The sequence below is a fragment of the Dromaius novaehollandiae genome, chromosome 1 (assembly GCF_036370855.1).
Source record: "Dromaius novaehollandiae isolate bDroNov1 chromosome 1, bDroNov1.hap1, whole genome shotgun sequence".
Taxonomy (NCBI): domain Eukaryota; kingdom Metazoa; phylum Chordata; class Aves; order Casuariiformes; family Dromaiidae; genus Dromaius; species Dromaius novaehollandiae.
Window position 1 is genome coordinate 20,324,429 of NC_088098.1, and position 23,257 is coordinate 20,347,685.

General features: G+C 35.2%; 1 protein-coding gene across 4 annotated transcripts in view; it reads left to right on the top strand.

The window, feature by feature from the left end:
• POT1 (protection of telomeres 1) overlaps nt 1–23,257 on the top strand; it is an 81,420-nt gene that overhangs the window by 20,604 nt on the left and 37,559 nt on the right. For 3 of the 4 annotated variants that reach the window (XM_026112999.2, XM_064506685.1, XM_064506693.1), the window contains 4 exons: nt 1,847–1,957; nt 4,148–4,195; nt 5,431–5,545; nt 18,823–18,953. In XM_026112999.2, the coding sequence (XP_025968784.2) occupies nt 1,847–1,957; nt 4,148–4,195; nt 5,431–5,545; nt 18,823–18,953 (405 nt within the window). Of the gene's footprint in view, nt 1–1,846; nt 1,962–4,147; nt 4,196–5,430; nt 5,546–18,822; nt 18,954–23,257 lie in introns of all 4 variants that reach the window. The other variant, XM_064506696.1, reaches the window with a different exon arrangement.

A 23,257-nucleotide genomic window follows, 5' to 3' on the forward strand; every position in this document is an offset into this window, starting at 1 on the left:
CAAAAATCCATTGATTATCAGCCTGTGTAAGCACTTGAGTGTGTGCAATTCTAAAGTTTCTTCTGACAAATGAGAACAAGTTAAGTCAGCTATACAGAGCTCTAATCCTGACTCAGCAGCCAAGTTCCAGAATCTCTTGTGTGGCTAGTAATCTAATAAAGTGCTGAAACAGGAGCAACGCGTAGCAGGGCATGGCTTTTTAGCTTAAGGTTGATTCCACTATTGGAAGAACACTATGAACAGCATCAGCAGCAGTGAGAGCAAATACCTGTACTGCACCTGATTTCTGCAAAACAGCTGAGTTTCCTGCAGCTTGTGTTTTTGCGTGTGTTTCTATCTGTATCTGAAAAGAATGAAACAACTTTAATGTATGTTCGTAGAGTGTTCCACGTGCAAGGAATTGTCTAATTGTTTTGACCCAATTTAACTTAATTGTGTAGCTCTGAGTATGTCTTACACTTAAGATGATTTGTGTATTATCTTTTAGACAGCTGAAATGTACATGATATTTCCATTTATGACACTACATGAAAATCAGCATGCCCTAAGTAGTTTTATCATGTATTAAGCTGTCTGTTCAAACTTAAGTTTTTCACAGCAATTTTTTGGCAAATCCTTTAATAAGTAAATATATCCCCATCACTTAAGCTAGCAGTCTTTCTTGCACAAAACATTAAGGTTTTGGATCTTAAATCATTTAGAGTAGCATTGTCAGATTGCTGAAATAACAAAAAGAGCCACCATAGTGCAATATTTGGCTAAAACTGTCAACTTTAATCAGAAAACTCTTTTATTTGTTGTAATCAAATAAAGACATGAACAAAAGTCATGCAGTAAAAGCTTATGGAAGGGCTTTTGGTACAAGGTCAAGCAGAAGGAAGGCTCTGTATCTAAAGTGTTTGTTCTCAGGCAGTTTGCATGAGTGTGGAAGTTTTTTTCAAAATTAGATTGCACGGAACAACTCTGGTGAACCATTCTGGTACCAAAGCAGCTAACTAGAAAGGAGCTTTACATTGTATCAGAGTTCCCAGAGTTATGTTTCTACTTGGTCATATACCTTGTTTATCATCTCTACCTCCTAAATTTGTTTTCAATTTTCTACCCCTGTTGTCCCCCTCCCCCCCCCCTTTTTTTTTTTTTTTTTTTTTGGTAAGGTTGCTACTGAAAGGGTGAGCTACTTCAAGGACTTCAGTCTTTTACTCCTTAAATCATCCTTTCTCTTGTTCATTCTGTGGTGTCTGAAGAACTTTATACCAAGCAAAAAATACAGTGACAAATGCAATTTTTGCATTTCTGTGCCAGAATCTCAAGATTGACAGAACAGAAGTGTGTTATGTCCCTTGCTGCTGCTGCAAGGAGAGTATTTTTAAGTGCAGCTATGATGCAACAAATAAGCACTGAGAAAGGAAAATTTTCTTAGTACTAGTTAGATGTGCGATGTTTTTTCTAGATTAGTTAAGTTTCCTAGGAAAGAGTTGGTCTTTGGTATGTCTAAAAAGTAATTCCTCTCTTTCTTTCTTCAGTGCGACTCTTCTTCTCCAACCCTTGTCAAAATAGGCACTCAGTCACAGTAGCATCAAGAGTCTGTAAACTTTAGCAGAATCTGAAAAAAAAATGCTGGGCAGCAACACAGTTTGGGAATATGAATTTCATGGGTAGGGGAACTACCTAGGGAAACTCTGTGTCTGTGTTTAGAATATCTTTTTTTTGCTTCTTGAATGTTTTGAGCCTTTAGAGTGAAATTTAACATCACATCCTCTTTTAAAATAGAGTACATGATACTGTGTACAGTGTTTATCATCTATTGTATGGTGTTTGTCATCTATTTATCACCTCATCTCCATAGGACACCTTCGTAGTTGCTGGCTTTAAGTTGTCAAAATCGCCTACAGCAAGAGAAGATGGCAGACATGGTTGCCACCTGGAGGTGTCTGAAGAAGCTGGATCAGGCATTTATGTACGTGAGTGTCCAGCTTTCTATTTATCATTTTTTTCTGAATACCATCATTAATCTTTTGCTTTACAAAGAGAAACAAAATCTAGTAGAATTTGAAGTATTGCAGGTTACTGTAGCGTATTCGTAAGGAACCTACCTGGTGTGTGTGTGTGTCTGTGTGTACTACCTTGTAATACCTATCTCCATCCATTTTGTCATGAGGTGCAGCTAGAAGTAACATCTATATTATCTCTATGCTGTGGTTGTTGTAGGCATGAGTGTTGTCCTGAGACTCTGAGAGGCCTGGATGAGGAAGGAGAAAATCCTTCCTGATAGTACTCTGTGGAGAGTAGACCACACTGAAAAATAATATTTTTCAGTAGATGACAAACTGAGAGAGAGGACTGGTTATATCTAAGGAGAAGTGCATTGTGTCAAAGCATATAATGATGAGGTGATGCAAGGTGGTGCCAGACCTGGATTATCTCCCTGGCCTCCTAGGTAAATTTCTGCATGTTGAGTGCAGAGATTTGCCCTTAGATAGCTGTAGATAAACAGCCCTTAGAGTTGTTTAAGTCATTTTGTGCATAACACAACAGTAATGCAGACAAAGCCGAGGGTGCAAGAGTGGCCTGAAGTCTTACCATTTTTAATTTTCTCTGGGCTGTGAGTTTGTAATTCGTATCATTATGCTTTGCCTTTTACAGTGCCATTATAGTGGTTCGAGTATTGAAGGATTTAAGATTGTCTCCTTCATTTGGAAACCTGTAGTTAGCTATGGGGATGATGGGTGGAATATACTATGGTGAATGCTTTGAGCCTAACCATCTGAATTTTGAAATCAACTTAGAAATAAGTATAAAAGCTTAAACACAAAATCACATATAAGAGTCTTGCTAAAATAAATTGTGTGCAGAAGTCGAGGTTCAAACTTTTGTCTGTATAATTGCTGTCTGACAATTTTAAGTAAAAGAAAAAATATTTTTTTTATTTCAGAAAGATTTTTTTTTTTCCAGAATTAATTTGTGTGGATAATTAAAGGCTGGAATGCATTTTAAGGACAATTAAAATAGGTTATAGTGCAAATTGTTTGGGGCATTCATAAGCAAATACAGCAAAACTATACCCTGAGTCTGAGCAAATGTGGCCGAAAGTCATTTTATCTAAACTTTAGGCACTTTCCCAAGTTGAGTATTGGCAGGACTTCATGACATACAGTCTAAAGCCAGTGAAGAGATGCAGTCCTCTGAACACGTTGGTTGTCTCGGGGAGATGTTTTTCTCCATTGACTGTAAATGGTATTTGTAGCATTTCAATTACTGACACAGACATTGACCGCTTAGAATTAATACAAATGTTCTAAGCTTTTGTGTACTTCACTTTCTCAATTATAACTATTTATAAGCCTGTTTAAAACAAATAAGTGGAAGGAAATCTAGCTTCAGGAATGAAGTTGAGGGTGGAGAGCAATACCAGATCCCTAATGGGATTCTGCGCTGCTGTGCCTGCGCGTGACTGTGCCGTGGGCCCCCGTGTCTGGCAGGCAGGCAGGCTGGCTGCTGCAGAGATCTGCTCTAGCATCTGGAGGGCAGCTGAGCCCTGCGTTTCTCCTTTCACGGTGGGTCCGTGTTGGGGTAGGGCATTGATCTAGTCACCACTGCGGGTTCTGAAAAAGACCTTGCCCTGAAGATAAGCTCTTGGAGCCAGCCACATTGTAGCCAGACCGAGGAACTCTCTTGGAAGAGAATTTATGCCATTCTGTTGTGAATTTACGTTGACCTTTTAAACAGAAGTCATTGAGAATAGGCCTGTTCTGAGCATTGAAGTGGACAAAACAAAACTGTTTATGTTCTCTCTTAAGCAAGTCACTAGTATCATTTTGAATTTTTGGCCTCAGTCTTCTGAATACTGACTTATATTCAACCAAGTACATTTCTGTTTTATAAAATGTGTATGTTATTTAAGGCAGCTGTTACCCGAATAGAATGGGAAGAGATATTCTTTTTTTTCTGTAGGATAAAAATTTTACTCTTTGTAGTGTCAAAGTTGATTCAAATAGCAGAAGTACTTGGTTTATTTTTTGCTATTTCAGGTAGGACAATTAAGTAAAGAGTCTCTGTAATATTTGCTTTGGCGTCATCAGATTTTGTTATATTTGTATTGCCTTCAATTTTATAATCAGTGAGTTTGACATTTTTTTTTCCTCCTCAGATTTATACTAAACGGAGCACAAGTGCTGCTTCAGAAACTGCATCTGTGGTAAGTTTATCTTCTAGATATCTTTAAACCACATCAGACTTTAATTGCTTGTAAATAGGAATGTGGAATTCTTTTTCTTTCTTGTTTATTTTCCTTTCCTGCTCTCATCCCAACAGCCACTTATAATAGCTCTTAAAAAATAGAGTAAAATATGATAAAGTACTACTCGTGTTGTATAGTTTCCATCTAGATCTAAAGATAGGCTGCATTTTATTTGAGGAAATATTTATTTTATTTAGGAAATAAACTAGAAAGGTAACTTCAATTCTTACGAAAAATATATGCTCATGCTTTAAAAATGGAAATGTATGTATCTTCCTTTGATTTAAAATCAGACTTCCTGTACTGGTCTTCACATTTACTATTTGGAATACCACTTTACTTGCCTAATTTAAGTATCTAGGGGAAACAGCATATCGAAGGCATAGACAGTGGCATATGAGAGTTTATTATTCCTTAACATAAGTTTAAAGATTCAATACAGGAGATGATAAAACTTGGCTTTGTGTCAGTTTTATGGAAGTTTTTTATTTTTTTTCCTGTTACAGTAGTTGAAAACCAGAGTTTTCAGTTAGTTTGGGAAAACTGGTGTTCTTTTAAAGAAGCTCATCAGCATATTGTGTAACCTTATGCTGAGGGGAGAATAGTCCTTAGATAGTAGAAAGTAGTCCTTAGTTTCCTTAGTGCTCCAAATGTGCTATTTTAATAGGAAGACTTGTACAATGGCTGTGAGATTCTGTGCAGTGACCCTGCTGAGAAATCATTGATGTATGTGCTGCTACAGCTTTTAAAAGCCCATTGGATGGAGATGTTAAAATCAATCAGTAAAAAATACATTCTTTATTATCATGACTTTTATTCACCTAGACAGGCATGTTCAACCTTAGTTGAATTGACTGGTTAGTTTATAGCAAGGAAGTAATCAGAGAAAGAAATGAAAATCAAATAGGTCTTAGATGCTTCATAGCCTGGGAGAGGGGGTGTGGGAATATATCCATCTATCCATCTATCTATCTTTAGAGAGTCTAAAATGGGTAAGATAGAATCTTACTCAGGACACCTGGGAGAGAAAAGGTTAGATAACCTTTATTATTATTATTATTTTTTTTTTTTTTTTTTTTTAAGACAAGGTAAAACATATCTGAGAGTGGGTGTTGATGGGTGGACAGAATTCTAGGTGAAAGTTTGTTTGAATAATTTTCTTTCTGTCCACAAATTTTATCATGTCTTTCTAGTCTGTTGCACCAAAATATGTGTATACACCTCTGAATCATCTTAAAGATGGAACTGTAGTGAATTTGTATGGAATTGTGAAATTCTTCAAGCCTCCATATGTAAGCAAAGGAACTGGTATGTATTTTATCCAGAAGAAGATTTAAAACCTCTTTCTGCTGAACAAAGCTGCTATTGTTATTTTTTGTTTAAAACAAGAATTACAAAAATTGTGGTGATCCTTTGACCACATTCTCAGCTAACATCCAGAGAACAGAATAACAGACAGGTAAGGGGCATTTGATTCAGTTTAAACACACTAGGGGAGACAGCAGATGAAGGAGAAAGTATTTATCAAGCTAATCCCATCAGTGTAAAACAGGGAAAAGGACTTGAAAGTACAGAAGTCCTGCACCTTCCCTTGTGGCAAGGGATTGTTCTGTAGCTGTGTAATTCTACTTTGAGACTTTAACAATGAATCTTGTTATGGTATGCTATAAATGTGATGCGAGCGTGTTTGTTGCTTAGAGCAGCTATTCAGCAACTGAATCATTAATTTTGCCTGTGATGTAAACACTTAACTGATTGTGCTAGTTTTGCTAGAAGACTGCACCATTTTGCTAAGTGCTTGGTAAACACAAAGGCAGATGCAGTCCCTGCTGAATCATTAGATTATGCAGTATTTGTTGTTTGATTTAGGGTTAATTCAAGTATTTTTCTGCTTATTATAAATTTAGTGTGATTTTTTAAAGATTTTTTTCCTGATGGTATTTCTAATTGAATAACAAAAAAATTGCTATTATAATTACTGTTCATTTTTATAGTCTTACTGGGGTGTGTACCAGTTTCTTGAATAATCTCAATAGCCATGAGTTTGGCTAGATATTCATTCTCTAAAACCAGAGAATCTGAAATAAGTATGTTGGAAAACTTTTATATGAATAACTGGTTTTTGGTGAAAATTTCAAAGTTGTTAAATATAAAAACTGATGTCATTTAATGTCTTAAAAATATACCAAGTAAGTTAGTGGAACAGTTGTCCTCTATCTTTCAGGTAACTCACCTTTTGTTCTTAGAATAATTCTTTCTCAATGACGGATATCTGTCAGGGTCAGTAGAACTACTTAAACAAAATTAGGTTCGTTGTGAGCAAGAGTATTCAAATCTGCGTACCTGAATCTGCTACCTCCTAATCTGCAACAAGTGCAACTGCCCCATGCATGTCCTAGGCTTTCAAGGAGGTAAAGCTTTTTTGTCAGCTGGTAGTATACTTCTAAGAAAGACTTGAAGGAAAGTCTGTCTGGTTTGGAAAAGAATGCCTAATTCTTTATTTGACTTCAATTATCTTTTAATAAATAAAGCCATATAGGGGAAGGAGTCAGAGAATTTTATATAAAAAGCAAAAATGTTCATAGTTTTAAGCTCTCCTGGTAGTGAACAGATCATAAAAGCCTAAAAATGTAGTACTCAAAAAAGCCAGTCTGGGTAACTTTAAGAGCAAGGTGTCTAAACATTTGCTGGCATTATATGTTGGGAGAAGCTGACCATAAGAGAAGGTCTATTAAAAGCAGAAGTTTGTTGCTGGAAGGAAACATCTTAAAGCTCTCCTGGTGCTCCGAGCCATACATACAGCATTACGATAAACTATAGCTGGCACAGTACAGCTCCTTTTTGTGATACTTTGGTATCACACATCACACGTTTCATTCCTCAGTTTGACTAAACCTGAATTTTCCTTCTTATGGGCAAGCTAAGTCAATTTACTGAAGAACTGGGGGAGTCAGAATGCTAGTGAAGGGAAGAGTGGCCTGCTGCCTGCTGCATGGCTAGCTCATGTGGAGGAGAAATAACTTTAAGCAGAACCCAGCTGTCTGACTTGCTTGTTAACCACTGGTGCACAATATTAGGAGACAAACACTAAAGAAATAAATGGACTTGTCTTAACAATCATAGTATTATTAAAAAATAAAAGGTTATTCCTAGGATGTTGTCAATGACTACATCTTTGGAAACCTCTGTGCGTGGGGGTGTGTATGTGTGTATGCGTGCACACACAAGTTTTTATTCTCCTGTATTTATTTATTTACTTTACTCAGAGTTGGATTGCTGAAGAAAAAATATGCTTTCATGAGTCTTGCAATACAGCTATAACTGACTCTGCTGGTTATAGTACAGTCACATATTTCACATTCTTCCGTTTTATCATTTCTAAAAGCTTCCCTTGTACTGCCTGTGGAGGAAAAAAAAAATTACCTCTTTCAGTTATTCTTTCTCCTTTCTTTTTCAACCCACTGTATGGGCAAATAGTAGCAAAGAGGGAGAACATTTTTGAGAGTAATTTCTCAATTGTTAGTAGGATCAGTGTTATGGGTTAATAATGCTGGTCTATGTAATTTTGTAATATTATGTATTTGGAAACCAGCCATAAGTCTCCATTTCATCCTAACCACAGTTCAGACACCTTAATTTCATTTTAATTCAGTGGCTACAGATCTATTCATCTGTAGGCAGTTCTTACTTGCTAAGCTGTAAATGTGCAGTCTGATGTTACAAAATAGACTGCCATTTGTTTTTCTCAGATAAAGTTCAGCTATTTGAGCTGTGAGTTATGTCTTTTCAGTGTTCGAGAAACAATGTTATGTACTTCTTGGAATTTTTTGTAATTCATATTTTGTTTACAGTACCATATATGGCAGGTTCCCTTTCCTCTTCTGTTAAAACTTCTAATTTTTCTTTCCTTTCTGCACTGAAATTATTGTTCAAACCCAGGCAAATCAACAGAAAGTTTAACTTGTTTATAATATCTTTTAGTAGTTGTCAGAATTATTATAAAGCAACGATCTGTAAACTGATCATGTCAGATGGGGTTAAAAGCACAGGGCTGAAATATTGTTTTAAGGTCTTGTAAGGCCTTACCTGACACTATTGTTTGCTGGCTTCACTCTTTAAGGCAGACTAAATAAATAATAACTTGAAGCTAATATTTTCCCATATAAATGATCACTTGTTGCAGAATTTAAGTTATATGTATATATGGCATCAGTTAGAGAAAGACTACTGTGAAAAAAGATTGTGGAAATAAAACCTAAATTGAACTTTCAAGTGCATGTGAGCCAATAGGGAAAGTTTGTGTGTGGTTCAGGAAGTCATTTTTCCAGATGCTGTATGTTCCAGCTTCCCATGAGATGCTGGTTCCTGTGGTAGTCCACAAGTAGTCTCCCTATCAGCTGGGTTTGTGGAGCCTGTGTAAAGCTCTTAGAGCTTTACATAGCTGTTCTGCTATGCTGTCATAGTAGTTGAAAGAATTCAAGACCATCATTCTGCCTTTATGGAACAGAGCAGTTACGTTATCTATTCTGACAGGACCAAAGCTTAGTTCAGTTATCAATGCAAAGTATGTGCCAGCCTTCTCCAGTGAAGCTTTACTCATGTATAGTGATTTATACAATAGTGCACAAATTCTTCTGTGGAACTGTATCTTCCACCAGAACGTTTGGAAAGCATGGGTGTTTTGGAAGTGTTAGTATGGTATGTGCAGTATTCCAGCCCATTTAAAAAGTAAGTGTTAACTAATTCTTGACAATTATTGTGCTTTTTTTAAAAGTTCATGCTTTGTTTTCCCCTAACTTTATAGTTTAAAGAAGAAAGAGAGGAGTGGGGAAGGAGCTGTACAGAAAAATTTCCAACAGTCTAATACACTTGAATTTTTTCACTGGTAAATAATAGGTAGGTGAGGATAGAAAAATCCTAGTGCAGACCTAAGACAGCCTCTTATTATTACTTGTACCCTAACTTATTACTGAGATTAAGCCTTTGTCAGTGATGGTTCCTTAATGTAGCATTAAATGCTGCAGTAGATCTTCCTGAGCAAAGGCTTATTGCTAAGCTAGCTACACTAATGCATCAGAGAGAGATTGAAGATAAAAAGAAATACCTTAAGGACAGTTTCCCAGTACCTAAAATGCAGTGTAATTCTTTGTTATGATATCAGGACAACTTTCGACATAATTAAATGTAATGTTGCTTTGTGTCATAACCAAGTAACCATGAAGTAACAATTTTGTTTATTTACGGAGAGAGTTGAAGGGCAGAAATAATTTGAACTTTTCAATGCTGTGTTTAAAAAAAAAAAAAAAAAAGTGTGTTACGCAGCTCCAGTAGATGAATGAAGTATAGTACATATAGAACAAATCTGGTTACATTGAAATCACTATGTATGAGCACTTTTTGTAGATACATCTCATGGCATAATATATATGTTAAAACAAACAAGTTTCTGTGTTCTTTCCCTTCCCTCAAAAATCAGAAACACACTATATATAATGCCCTGTTGTTTCTTTTTCTCATTTCCTTCAATGAAATACAATACAAGAGTTTATAGAGCACAGTTTAATTCTAATCTTAACATTTGTTGGGATATGTACTGGCTTACATACAGGTTTTTTTTTTCGTATTATTTAACAGTAAGTTAGAGGCAAGGAATAACATGTTTTCAAGAGAAAAAGCTTCCAAAACACTGGCAGTTAACCACAGTGAGAAACAATGGCTGATGTGTCTGGGAATCACATCTCCAGGACAGTATGTGCATATGTGTTTAATCATAATCATATCTTTTCTGGAATACTTTCACATTCTGCTAAGACCCTAGGAACATCACTTTGTATATCTTCAAGGAGTGGCTGCTACTGGGCAGAAAAGCACGGGAGGAGAGAGGAGTGAGACTGCCCACAATCTCATTGCAATGGTAGGAACTACCAACGAATGCAATAGTTCTGAGAGCAGCAGCTAGCAGCATTGTTCGAATGGGAGGAACAGGTCAGGGCTTCTGCTCAGTTTTTCACTTCAGTTTTCAAATAGTGAATTGTAGTAGCTGATATTTAACACACATGGCCAAGTAGTTTGCAGTGCTGGTGGATTTTCTTTTATTCATCAACACCAAGCTTTTAGTGAACTTTTTTTTTTTAAGGTTCTGCTCTAGTGTTTTGTAAACTTAATTTCTTACTATCATTTCTTGTTGCAATTGTGATTCACTTGCTACTTTATCATCAAACTCTCTTACTTTGAAACAGTTTTAATTGATTTGGGTTTTGGTGTAAAAATACTTACTATTCCAGTTAAATATCTCAATATTTTTCACACAGTCTGAGGTTACATCTACTTGAAAGGATGCAAAATGCTCAGTGCTCACTCTGAATTGTTCTGAATTGCTTGGGCATGAAATGGCTCTAGTCAGGAAGTGCTCCAGTCGCATTAAATCTGGCACAAGCCTTCACTAATACATTTTCTCTCTCATAGTGTTTGTCTTTAAGCTGGTCCCTGCTGGAAGCATGGACAGTGGAGCCACAGTGTTTCATCCATATAGGTATTTATTCACTATGTAGATATGCCCCTAGATATGAGATATTAGTCAGTCTTACAGATGTTGAAGCTTTGCACTCTGTTCCCACTGAAAGCAAGTGAGAACTGGGCACCTAATTTAGTCTTGCCAGGTTATATGTTTATAATCTAGAATTAAATGCTCTTCATCTTGGTTGCCATGAGTCTGAGGATAAAACGATGAATAAAAAGAGTTTTTATTATGATCATCAACTTATGCCACAGGAAGTTGTTTTAACTGAGGATGCTTCAGCTCATGGCGTGTAGTTTGGAATGTATGTACATGAGAACTTAATCTGTTTTGGACTGTTCTAAGAAATACTCTGGGTTCTTTTTGGCACAACAGGCAGATGAGTTTCTGTAAGAAGATTAATTTCCTCTTGACTTTCTGCTGGAAGGTCTGTTGGAAGTGTTCAGAACTGTGTTCTAGATTTTCTCACCCAATAATTTTAAGTGTTTTTTTGTTTTTTTTTTTTTTTAACAAAGGTGATTCTCACCTCTCTCCCCTCCCTTAACACCAAGGACATCTGAAACATTTAGCTGGAATAGAAATAGGAAATATATTAAAAAAAAGAGAATTCTTCCTGCCTCCATCTTTATAGTGTCCAATTACAGAGATTCTGTGAATTGACTGTGAAACTTTTGGGAGATGGCGATGTGACAGCTGCCTCCCCTACCCCTGCTGTTACTGCTTGCAGAAATTAATCCATGTTTTCCATAATGCAGGGAAGAGTCCTTGCTGCTGGTAAATAGTAAGTCATAAAAGTAATGTCCAGTTTTCCTGGGGAAACCTCCATCTAGTTTGTTCTCTCAGATGTATGCAGTATATTCATGGGTCACATGTTGAATTAAGATCCCATTTTAGCCTACCCACACATGCATGTGGACGGTAACTATTTTATTTTTGCAAAATATTTTTCAGAATCAAAATCATTAAAAGTTAACATAACCATCTGTAACTGGATCACTTTATGTCCAAAATAGGTTTTAAGAACCATAAGTCAGATTCTCAAAGGTATTTTGAAGGGCTGAATTTCTTTTTCTTTTTTTTTTTTTTTTTTTTTGATCTTGAGCTCAGTTCATCAACCTTCTAAGCCCAGAATTTGTTTAAAAGCTGAAAAAAAACCCACATTATTTTAATCTGTAACCTGTGGGTAACTTCTATTAAAATAGTCAATCTTTGATAAGTAATAGCCCATTAAATTTAGAATGCAAAATAAACCAATCACATACTGTTGTGGTATCTGATATTCTGTCTGTCTGTGAGGAAACAGAGTTAAATCTGCAATAGTTCTGTTTTTTAAAATATTGGTTTTTTTCCAAGTCAAATTATTGAGGATGTATTTAATTTTTGCATCAGAGAAAGAAAACTGTTGCAAAGGTAATGATAGTAATTTAATTTCTAGAGCCTAGTGTTAAGTAATATTATTTTCCCTGCTGCTCACAGTGGGTTTTGTATGCGTTTGGTTGTTTTTTTAATAGTCAGTGTTTCTTACTTTTAATATTGAAGATAAAGTTCAAAAAATGTTAAAAAGAAAAATGAGAATTAAACAGATGAATAAATAGTTAATGGAAAGAAATCTCAAGACTGTTACTCCAATCTACAATTTACAAACATTGTCATTAAAGCATCTGTTCGTACTTCTGGTAGTTATTGAGTGTGAGTGTCTCTTAAGTGGATTGCCATGTTGGAAATAACAAGCTATATTAAGCATCTTCAGTTTGAATCTTTGGAGTTTTTGTTTGGACTTCTGCACTGTGTATGTATGTATATACATGTATTTCTGTGTGAATATATATGCACACATACACATGTATGACTTGGTAAGTCAGTTGGTTCAGCTGCTTAGTTTTAGTACAAAGACATTTGTGTATTGAGTAGCCTCACTACTAAAGCAATATTAATGGTTGGTGTAGTTTTAAGAGAATAGTTCACTACAATAATCTCTCTCTCTTTTCTTTTCTTAACTATTGTAATATAAGGAACAGAAGATAATCTATAATGAGTCCTTCATTACCCGCAACCTTTTTATTTCTTTGCAGGAGGAAGTTTTTGATCCAGGATAGTGTTTTCTTCGCTTGAATGCTAGTCATATGCAAATGCCCAAAATGGGGCTTGGCATTTAATCTTTATTTGATCAATTGTTTCTACCTTAAATTTTTTTTATACAAGAACACTATATCAAGTGGAAAAGAGATGTACAGAGTATTTTGATTTGTTATGAATTGCTGAAGTCCTCAGCAAAACCAAAATACTCATACTTAAATGGATGAATACTGAATGCCTTCCTACAAAATAAGTAACTGTTCACCTGCAGCACTTTTTACAGCACTTTTGGTTTTTGCGTGAGGACTGCAAAATAAATTTGTATGTGAAGGTGTATCTTTTTTCTGATATCTGTAGTCTGTACAGAGCTGCTGACTTCTTAAGTATGCTAGTGACTTACATAATGCTTCATAAAAAAGCGGAAATGTTCAGGCATTTATAAAAAGAAGGCTGAAATCTGAAGAGTGAACTTGAGTTGTCATCACAGCTCAGGAGACTTTAACATTTCAGTGGCTATGACCATTAACAGAACTACAAAGCATTCATATTTCACTTATTTGAAATCAGGACCTAGAAGTTGGAGATCAACATTGTCAATGTAGTTAATGTAATTTTCTACTGATCTTGATTTGGAATTTTATTGATATTAAAGTAGTCCTTGAGGTAATAGTAAATTCTTTTTGTCTCCTAAATTTATTTTATAAAAAGCTGTTTCACTAGAAAGTGGGGTTTTTTTGTTGTTCTTGACTAGATGAAATAAAAAAAACTAAGTAGTGAGAGTTAGAGTAGCTGTATTTTTAAAGAACAGTAAGGACTAGTTTGAAAGAGTATAAGAAGCATATAAGACAGCTGCATTACTATATACATGCTTCCCATTTAAAGCACACATGGCTTCTCTCTCCTTGTTATTTTCATAAACACCAGTTCTGAGGTGTTACACGCATCTTTACAGTCTTTAAGGAAATAACTGTGCATTGCTGGTGGTCTCTTATGTCAAGCCTTACTGTGAGTCCTCCTTCATAATGATCAAGTACGTGCAAAAAGCCATAGACGTAGTTTGGAGTTCTATGTAGTATGTGCCTTTTCACTTTGTGCTGAGGTATTGCTTCAGCTGATCACTTCTCTGAAGCAGGTATATAGAACTTACTTATTTGAAAACAGAGAAATTAATTTCGCTGTGGTCTTTCATAGACAAAATGCTCAGTGCAGCTCTGAAATTCTTCTTGTCTATCACTGAAAGCAGGTTTTGCTCTTCGTAGAATGTCGTACTTATGACTGAAAGCAACAACTGAGGCTTTCATGCTGCTGACATGATTTTTTTGCTCTTTTTCTTCTCGTTTTACTTCTTCTGTGGTGTTCTTAGTGTACTATTTTTTTTGCTTGTGGTCTATAGAAGTGATGAGCTAGCCCCTCACATTATACTTTTTCTGTGCTTATTATACCTTAAGATAATTTCAGTTACTGAAAAGGTAATTCTGTGATGTTGAAGTTACTGAATTCAATTTTAGACTGTGAAAAAATACAAGTATACTTGTACTTGTAAGAGAACTGTTCTAAAACTGTTGTGTTCATGAAATATATATATATGTGTGTGAGTATGTATTTAGCAGGCAGGTCCTAAACTATGGGAATCTTCATTCACTGGTATTGTTTAAGAACGACTGTAACAATAGTTTGGTTAGGAAAATTCTACTAGTAATAGATGATAGATGATAATAGACAAAACAGATGATATTTTTGTTTTACTGCTTTTAAAAGAGTACTACCTTCATTACTTTAAACATTCTTGATCTGAATATAGCACAATATGCAAGTAAAAGAAAGGCTTCTATATTTTTTTTTGCAGTTTGTTTTATGCACCTTGGTTTCTTTCATTAAGCACTTAACTTGGAAGTACCAGCAGTTTTTGTCTCTGTAGTAAAACTACATTGCAATTTGCACTGAATCATGCTGAAGAAATTAGATGGATTGTTTAAGATTACCTTTAATGTGGAGTTATTAATCTTCAAGGTTTATATCAAACAAGATAAAATATTGCTAAAAATGTAAAAACTTTCTTTTATAGTATGTAAATTTGTTCAACTGTACAGTTGTTGTCATATTTTTTAGCTAAATTTTTACAAGTAAAAATTACCAACTGTAATATTTCCCTTCATTAAGGAAGTTATCACTGGAGCAGATTTATCTAGTAATGGAAAATTATCCCTAATATTTAAATTTTCATTAACTTTTTTTTAATTTTATGTTAGTAAACTAAAAAACTGAGGGATTTTTCTTCAAGGAAAAGTGTACTGTAAAAAGAAGAAATGTTTGAGCAATAACATTTATTATAGTTTCCTGTAACACTGGGGCATTATTTCAATTCAGCAGTACTGTTTAGAGTTGGATGCTTTTCATCTGTGCAGAAAAGTGAATTCAATCACTGAACTGTACTGCTGCTTTGGAGAACAGAAAGCAATTTTCATATTGCAGCTGAAAAAGGAAGTCTTGGTGACTTTTCGTTTTTAACCTTCAAAAAGGACTTGCTGGATGAGAATTTCTTTAATAGAAAATCAAGCTTTATGCTTTCGTCTTGAAGAGCTTTATTTTAATTAGGTTTATTGTCAAAGTGATGTTTTGAGGTCATAGTTAAGAAGGGAAGTCTATAATCAGTGAAACGGAGAGCCCGTATTGTGTAGGAGGTGCTCCCTGATTATATGGCAAACATAATATTTTATACTACCTTGAGTAGAGTGAATATTGGTCTTTTGACTATGCTAATTGCACAGAAAATGGAGAGGGAGTGTTGACTTTTTCCCCCTTTTGATAGGCAGCTGCATGCATGGAGCTGACCAGGTTATATAATCGCAGCATCAAACAGTAATCACAATTTTAATGCGAAGGGTTTTTTGTTATTTCCCTTTAGGTTTCTATGTTGGGTAATGTCCATGCATCGTAATGCATTATTCCATATCTTCACAGGAACATAAATCTATGAACTGTATGAGTTTTTCTTTCTCTTTATGGCTCATTTTGAATGCAATATCATTGTGCTGCTGTTTTTTAAGTTAGAATCCATAACCAACAAGATTTAAAAAAAAAACCAAAAACCTCTCTTTGTATTACAATAGTAGATACTTGCAGTTTCAGGTCAGCCGCTGGCTTCATGTCTGCTTATCTTAGCATAGAACATCAGACTGGATCATCATCTGACACCTTTCTGGAGTCTTTTTAGTAGCATGCAAAAGAATGATGTTTAGTCATGTCTAAGTGCAATAGTTTAGAATATATCATCATTGAGGTTATGTAAAAGTAACTGGGAGGAAAAAAAATACCCTCTTTATGGAAATGCTGCAGTTCATACATTTGTAAGAAATAAGATTTATTTGTGTTAATAAACCTTCAGATGTCTTTTAACAATTTTTTACTCAAATTGTTAATAGAGTTTGAACTTTTAAGTTTAACATCTACTTTGAGTATTAAAGGGCATATTTGCCAGATGCAGCAGAGTATTTCTTTTGAAGTCAGTGGACAGACAAGCATATATCTTAATCCAGTCTAACAGATCTATCTTCCTCATGTCTGGGGGATCTGTTCAACATGAGTTTATGCATGACACTTGTCTCCTTTTGACTGCCTTCCAGTAGCTTTTTGTATAATGCATATCTGTCAGTTTTAGTAGATTGATATTCCCTTTTTCAAAGTTGTTTAGCAACAAATCATTTGTTTCTGTCTCTTTGTAAAATGTGTGTTGGAAATGCTATCAACTCTGTTTTAGTGTTTAGTGCAACACCTTTGTTCAGTTCCCAGATATGCAAACTCTGGCTTAGTGTCATTATCACTAAAGGGCTGGCAGAGTTACAGCTAAGGGAAGTTTGTGGTTGTTGGGTTTTTTGTTTGTCTGGGTTTTTTTTGTGAATTGAAAAGATGTTCCATACTTAAAGTTTATTAGGAAATGTTTTTCTGATTGTTTGCACGGTTGCTTATATGTTTACAAAGTATGGGACTTAATACAGGCTATTTTCGTACTACCATACAAAATTTAGTCGAACTATATTTGCTTTTTGAAAGATGATAGGTTGATGATGCTGTCACGGTCTGTGTCAGTTTAAATAAAATTGTGTAGCTTCCTTGTTCCAGTAGGAAATATTTGATATTAACATTTCTATAAGGTGAATGTCAGTCTTATTTTCAACATGGACATCTAAACATTGTTTATGCAGATCTTCTTAAGTCAAGTGGCAATGATTGGTTAAATCCTTGAACTTTATAAATGAAGTCTTCTGGTGTTTAACTTCACCATTATAGAAGTTAAGAAAGGTCACACTAGCAAACAAACTTCTTACAGGGGTTTCATGTTTCAGTTTTATATAATCAGTTCCTGTAGTTTGTTCGAAAACCAGTTAGCATAGAATTCGTAATTCTTCTTCTTTGGTAATATTGTTTTGGAGGTTTTCTTTCTTTAATATTGACTTGATAATGCCTGCTGCATTATGTTCATGTCTTTGTTGCTTTGTCTAGAAAGTTTGATGTCTTGAACAGCTTTCCTATTTTTGGTACCTCAAGAGAATGGATGCTAGTCTTCCTGTTTCTAAGAGTTATAACTACTCTTGTTCTAGGGTGTTGGGGTTCTACTGTTGGCCACTGCCAAAGTGCAACATAAAAATTAGCAAAGAGCATTTCATTTTAACGGGGGCATGCAGCAGTAAGATTATTATAGTAAAAGGAGTGAATGGATGCTTTACGTAGAGGAAGAGTTCCTGCTTCTAGGCCATACATCTGCATTTTGTACGCAGGATAGCAGTATGAATAAACTAATAATTACAATGCTAATTTATACTCCTAAATGAGGTCTGTGAAAGTAAAAATGTGAGTTAAAGTAGATTAAGAAATTGGAGAGTTGCCCAGGCATTTGGGGTAATTCAGATCTTGTGGTTTGTACTTTTTTAGTAAGAATGAACAACAGTTAGCAGCACCATTTCATTCACAATCCAAAATAAATGTAGAGTTGAAGGTCGACATCAAGGTAGAAATATTATGTTGTGATGTCATCGCTCTGCTTCTCTATTTGAAAAATTGTGGTTCAGCCCTGAACTGCAAGTTTTAATAAATTTCAGCATAATAAATATCCAACTGAAAAGCACTCTGTCTTCTTGATTAAAAGTAACTAGGACCAGATTTGCAAATGTTACAGTTTTTAAATATATAGTCAAGTTGATACTGGTTATTTGAAAAGTTTTTAGGCAGGTTAACCAGTCTACCCGTGCTATGAAACACTGTCACGGTTTGCACTGTCACTCCATTTTATGTTTGTAAGATATATGAACACACATGCTTCTATAACTTCAATTGTAAAATACAGCTTTGTTGTTGTTGTTACCTGCAGATACTACTGTATTCTGGGCCATTTTGCTTTGTCATAACTGTGTGCTTGTTTTGAGTTTGCTCTTGTAGGTTACTGATGAAACTGAAAATCTGTTACCAAAGTTTAAGTTTAAAAGGGCACATTCTAGAATCTTGCGATACCTGAAGAGTACTGCTTTGTGTCTGCATCCTTGCAGCATGTATCTTGCTTGTATATTTTTTTGAAGTGAGAGATAAGTAATTTACGCTTTCGTTTGCTTTTAGAACTTGCAGAGCTCATTGCCTATTCGGAAGACGGCAGAAAAAAATCTTGAAGGATTGTACAAATGGACATATACCTGTCCTTCCTATTTTATAGACACTTGAGAAAATAGTATGCCAATAGCAGACAGAAGAATAAAGTTTGTGTGTTCTTTGCCCACAGGCTTGTGCTTAATCACCCATTTCATTTTCAGCTACTTGTGATAATGAGTTGTACAAAGGGCCACGCTTCTGTTGTTAGGCTGTTGTAACTAAACTGATTTTGGAAGGGTTATGCTGATCATAGCAGAGAAGTGTGGCTGTATGGCCATTTATCCCAACTTTAATATTTGGGTATTAATCACTCCATCATGCCTTTTACTCATTCAAACACTTTTATATTTTCCAGATTACTGCTCAGTTGTAACACTTGTGGACCCATCAAATGCAAAGTTAACATGCACTCTTTTTAGTGGAAATCTAGATTCCCTTCCAAAAATTTACAAAATTGGAGATATTGTTCGATTTCATAGAATAAAGGTAAGTACTAGTTTTTTAATGCGCTTGCTTTTTTGCAATGAGAGATAGCACTCTAGGGATGATGTAATTCTTCATAAACTGGAATTCAAGTATTCAGACATTGGATAAGGCAATTGATTGATAACACTGAGCTATGTCTATGCTTTGGACCAAAATTGGAAATTAGCTATCAAATATTTAGAACTAAGAAAAGACCCCACTAATCTGTTATCACTCTTTAAAAAAGTGTTAGACATGGTTACGACAGCTCCAGAACATCATTCACTTTGTTTGAATGTTTGTTAAACTAGTTGACAAAATGACTTGGTAACACTTATAGATGCATAGAATTTAACTGACATAAATATGCATAATTTATTCCTCTTCAAACTGTTAGAATTAAATGAACAATTGATCTTGAACTTCTTTTATGGAGCAGTTTAGAATAGCCAGAGAGTTACTCGAGTAAATGTGGCCTAATTGGGATTATTAGTGCAATATGCTCTTAGCTGCTTCTTGGATGTCTTCCTGCCTTACCCAATATTTACCTGTATCAAAGGCTGCAAAGGAAATAGTGTTTATATCTCTGGTACTGCATCTGCTAGTTTGCAGCCATGTACAGTATGGAGACACTGAAGGGGAGTCTTGGAATGCTGCACCATATTCAAAGGAGGTACAAAACAGTATCAAAAAAATGATTTTACCATATTACATATTAATGTGCAAGTTAACTATACATAATTATCTTTTTAATTTACTTAAAATAAATATAGCAGAAATGAAAATATATCCTGAAAGAGGCCATTTAAAAAACAACTTGATGCATAAGTAAACACTCTTGAGAGTTCTGGGAAATTTAGGACTGTATATGTTAATGAAAGGGGTAAAGATCAATAGTACAGAGCATGTCACTTTTGATAACCTGTAATAGAAGAGAAAAGGAAAAAATGTGGCCCTAAGTGAATGGTAAGATTTATCCGGTAATGGAGATTGGTGTCACTGAAATTATTAGAAAAGAACTTAAGATTCAGAAATAGTCTTTGGTTTTGAGAATCAGTTACTTATGTATATTATAGCTATTTATAGATATTTACAGTTGAAAGGAGAAACTAGCTAAGCTATTCAGGGTTAATATAAAGCTTCCTTACAGGAATCTTATTATATAATTACAGGAAAATTAGACTAGATTTAGACTCTGAAACCTATGTTGCTAACCCGACCCAGTTGTTGGCAGTCTTGGAAGTTCATTGATTTGACTTTGAATGGGAAAGTCTTATGCTACATTTCAGATTCTCTCTAAATCCACTAGGATAAGTGTGGCACGGATATCCTGGCTTCTGAAATTCAGTGGAGGCAGAAATATGTTTGTTTCTTCTGAAATCAAAATATCTATTTTACAATATATGTATTTTACAGCAGTTCTTGCAAAAAGCCCATGAATTGTAGAAAGGAGAGTGATCAAAACAGAAGAATTGAAAAGTTGCACATCTGTGGTAGGTTAATAGTGGACTTTTTGAGAAGTGAGAACAACAGGTTAAAAACAAAAGGACAGCTCTCAGGGAAATCATGTATGTATCCTGTGTTAGACAAATCTAATAGTGTCTCAGCTCCACTATTTATCTTTCATGTAAACTTATTAACAATGCCTGTTGATCTACCATGTGTAAGAACCTCACAGTTTTCCTCATTTTGGGAACAAAGCATGTTTTTCGAGGAAATCATTGTAAAATCCTTATCAATTAGTTCTTAATCTTCAAGATCATGTTACTGTGTCTAATTTCTCAATAGACAGGGTCTGTTACTGTTTCCTTTCTCACACGCGCTTTCTCTGAATTCAAAAATAAAAGCTTTAGTTAGGATTTAAGTACACTATTTACAATTCATCATTTAATCTCCTGTTTTCTTCAGACCTCATCATCCTCCCTTGCTGAATGGAAAGGAATAGAGAGTTGCAAATGCCATAGTCTGTGAGAACTATGTTTACCAGTGAGGGCAGGTATATGTAGTCCTCACAGTGTATATTCATAATCCTGTGTGACAAAAATGCTTTCTAGAGACTTCCAAGGAGTTGGCAGTGATTGCAAACACATTCTAAGAACAACTATTTCTTACTACGCTCTCAGCTGCAAATGAATAAATTTTCTTCATAGCAAAACAGGTTTTGGCAAGGTCCTATGGTTCAGAGATAATATAATGGATTCTGTCGGGACTACTCGGGGTAGAGAATCGTGTTATTTGTTCAGTATTTGTTTCAGGAAATGAAAATTTTGAGTGTCTTGATAACAGGATTGAAAGATTATCCAGCTTTAATTACATTTCTGTTAGTATTTCTTGAAATACATTTTTATGATTTCGTATGAAGATGCCTAATGAATCATAATACTTAGTGAATTACGGTGCTGTATTTGGGCCTTCAACCAGTCAGTGTTCTGCAGAGATGACAGTGTGGGGGGAAATTTTTTTTCCCTTAGTAGTAAAAGTGTGTTATCAGTCCTTTTATCAAGCAACTATATCCTTTTATCTTCTGTATTACACACAAAAGATACTGCAAGCCATATTTTCAGAGATTTAGGAAATGCTGGGAATTCGAATTTTGTGTGCAAAAACTGAATTTCTTTGCGCATGTGTGTTTAGCTGGTCTTCTAACAGCAAGGTGCCATGCTTTTTATTTATTTGTTTGTTTGTTTATTTTGGTATAAGAGCCATGCCCCGTTCCAATGCATGGGATTATTCATTTAGGATGCCTATGTTTAACCATATAAAAGCTAGGCCTGTAATCTGATTGTCTAGGCTTTATCTTACCTTTAAAGCAAAGAAGTTTCTCAAGTGGAGTTTTCTTGGAGCTTCTCTTTTCTGGTTCACTGTGGAAGCTGTTAATACCTTAGACTTAATGCATTATACTTAAGCTATTAAAGAGCAGGAAGAGGAATCCCGCTGGTATTGACTAAATCTGCATTATTTTGTCTTTATTGTTGTGTTGGCTTTTGTTCTACCTCCCTTGTATTATTCAAACCCTGCCATGATGATAGAATTATTAATTATTTCATTGATTTTTCCCTAGTATTTGTTATTACCTCTACGTGATTCATAAACAAGAATTAATATCCTCACTTTGTAGTGAATTGATATTTGATTTCCATTTTCTACTGTTGAGGAATTGGAGATAAGTGAAATTGAAATAAAGCGTATTCTCATTCAGGTGTTCACCTCGTTCAGAATTCTCTACTCTACATTGTCCAATACAATCGCAGAATAGCTGGGGTTGGAAGGGACCTCTGGAGATCATCTTGTCCAACACCCCTGATCAAGCAGGGTTAGCTAGAACAGATTGCCCAGGACCATGTCCAGTCAGGTTTTGAATATCTCCAGCATGGAGACTCCACAGCCTCTCTCGGCAACCTCCGATGTTCCAACTACCCTCACAATAAGAAGTGTTTTCTTGTGTTCAAGTGGAATTTCCAGTATTTCAGTTTGTGCCCACTGCCTAGGCAGTCACTATCTAGGATGTGTTTTATTGTTGTTTGTGTCCAGAATACACAGCCTGATAGAGCACTTCACATTTTCAAAGCGTAGTATTCATTAATATCAGATGTAGCTGCGAGTGCTCAGCATTTCTACAACTCTATGTGATTCAAGTTGAATTCTTGGAGGATGAAGAGCAAAGGAGTGACCTCTCATCATAAATTTTGCTTATGTGACTTCTTCAGTATAATGCAATTTCCATAGCAGTTACAAAGATCAAAATCTTAATTCTCTGGCTTTCTATCATAGTAATCTTGATACTATTGTCCTCTTACTTTTGTGACTTGATTTCTTTAGTATGTAGGCTCCAGTTGCTGGAATGAAGGAGACAGGACTCTTACCAATGACAGCTTCTTCATTACATAGCTCTGATTCATCAGCATTGCACATATTGAGTGATGCACTGAGTAGGATAATGCCCTGTGGAGAAATAGGGTAATGAAACAGGGTATCATAACATAAATGCACCATGAGCTGAAATCTATTTGCACAGGTGACATGTGCAAGCATGTATGTAACTATGGCACCTACTAACTTTGGAATGCTTACTTGTTGTAATTTTAATGTTCTAACTTTGTAGTTTGGATACAACGTTATGGATCTTTGGAATAACAAACAGGAGATAAACAGCAAGAAAAAAACAAATTGCTTGCATGCTGTCATATTGATATTCAGGTGGTTCAGAATCTTTAGATTCACTGTATAGACACATTTCTTCTTTGAGCAAAAATGTCTTATATCCATGATATAAGTGGTGGTTCTCTCTAAAGCCAAAGTCAGTTGACAAAAATAAGATATGGCTT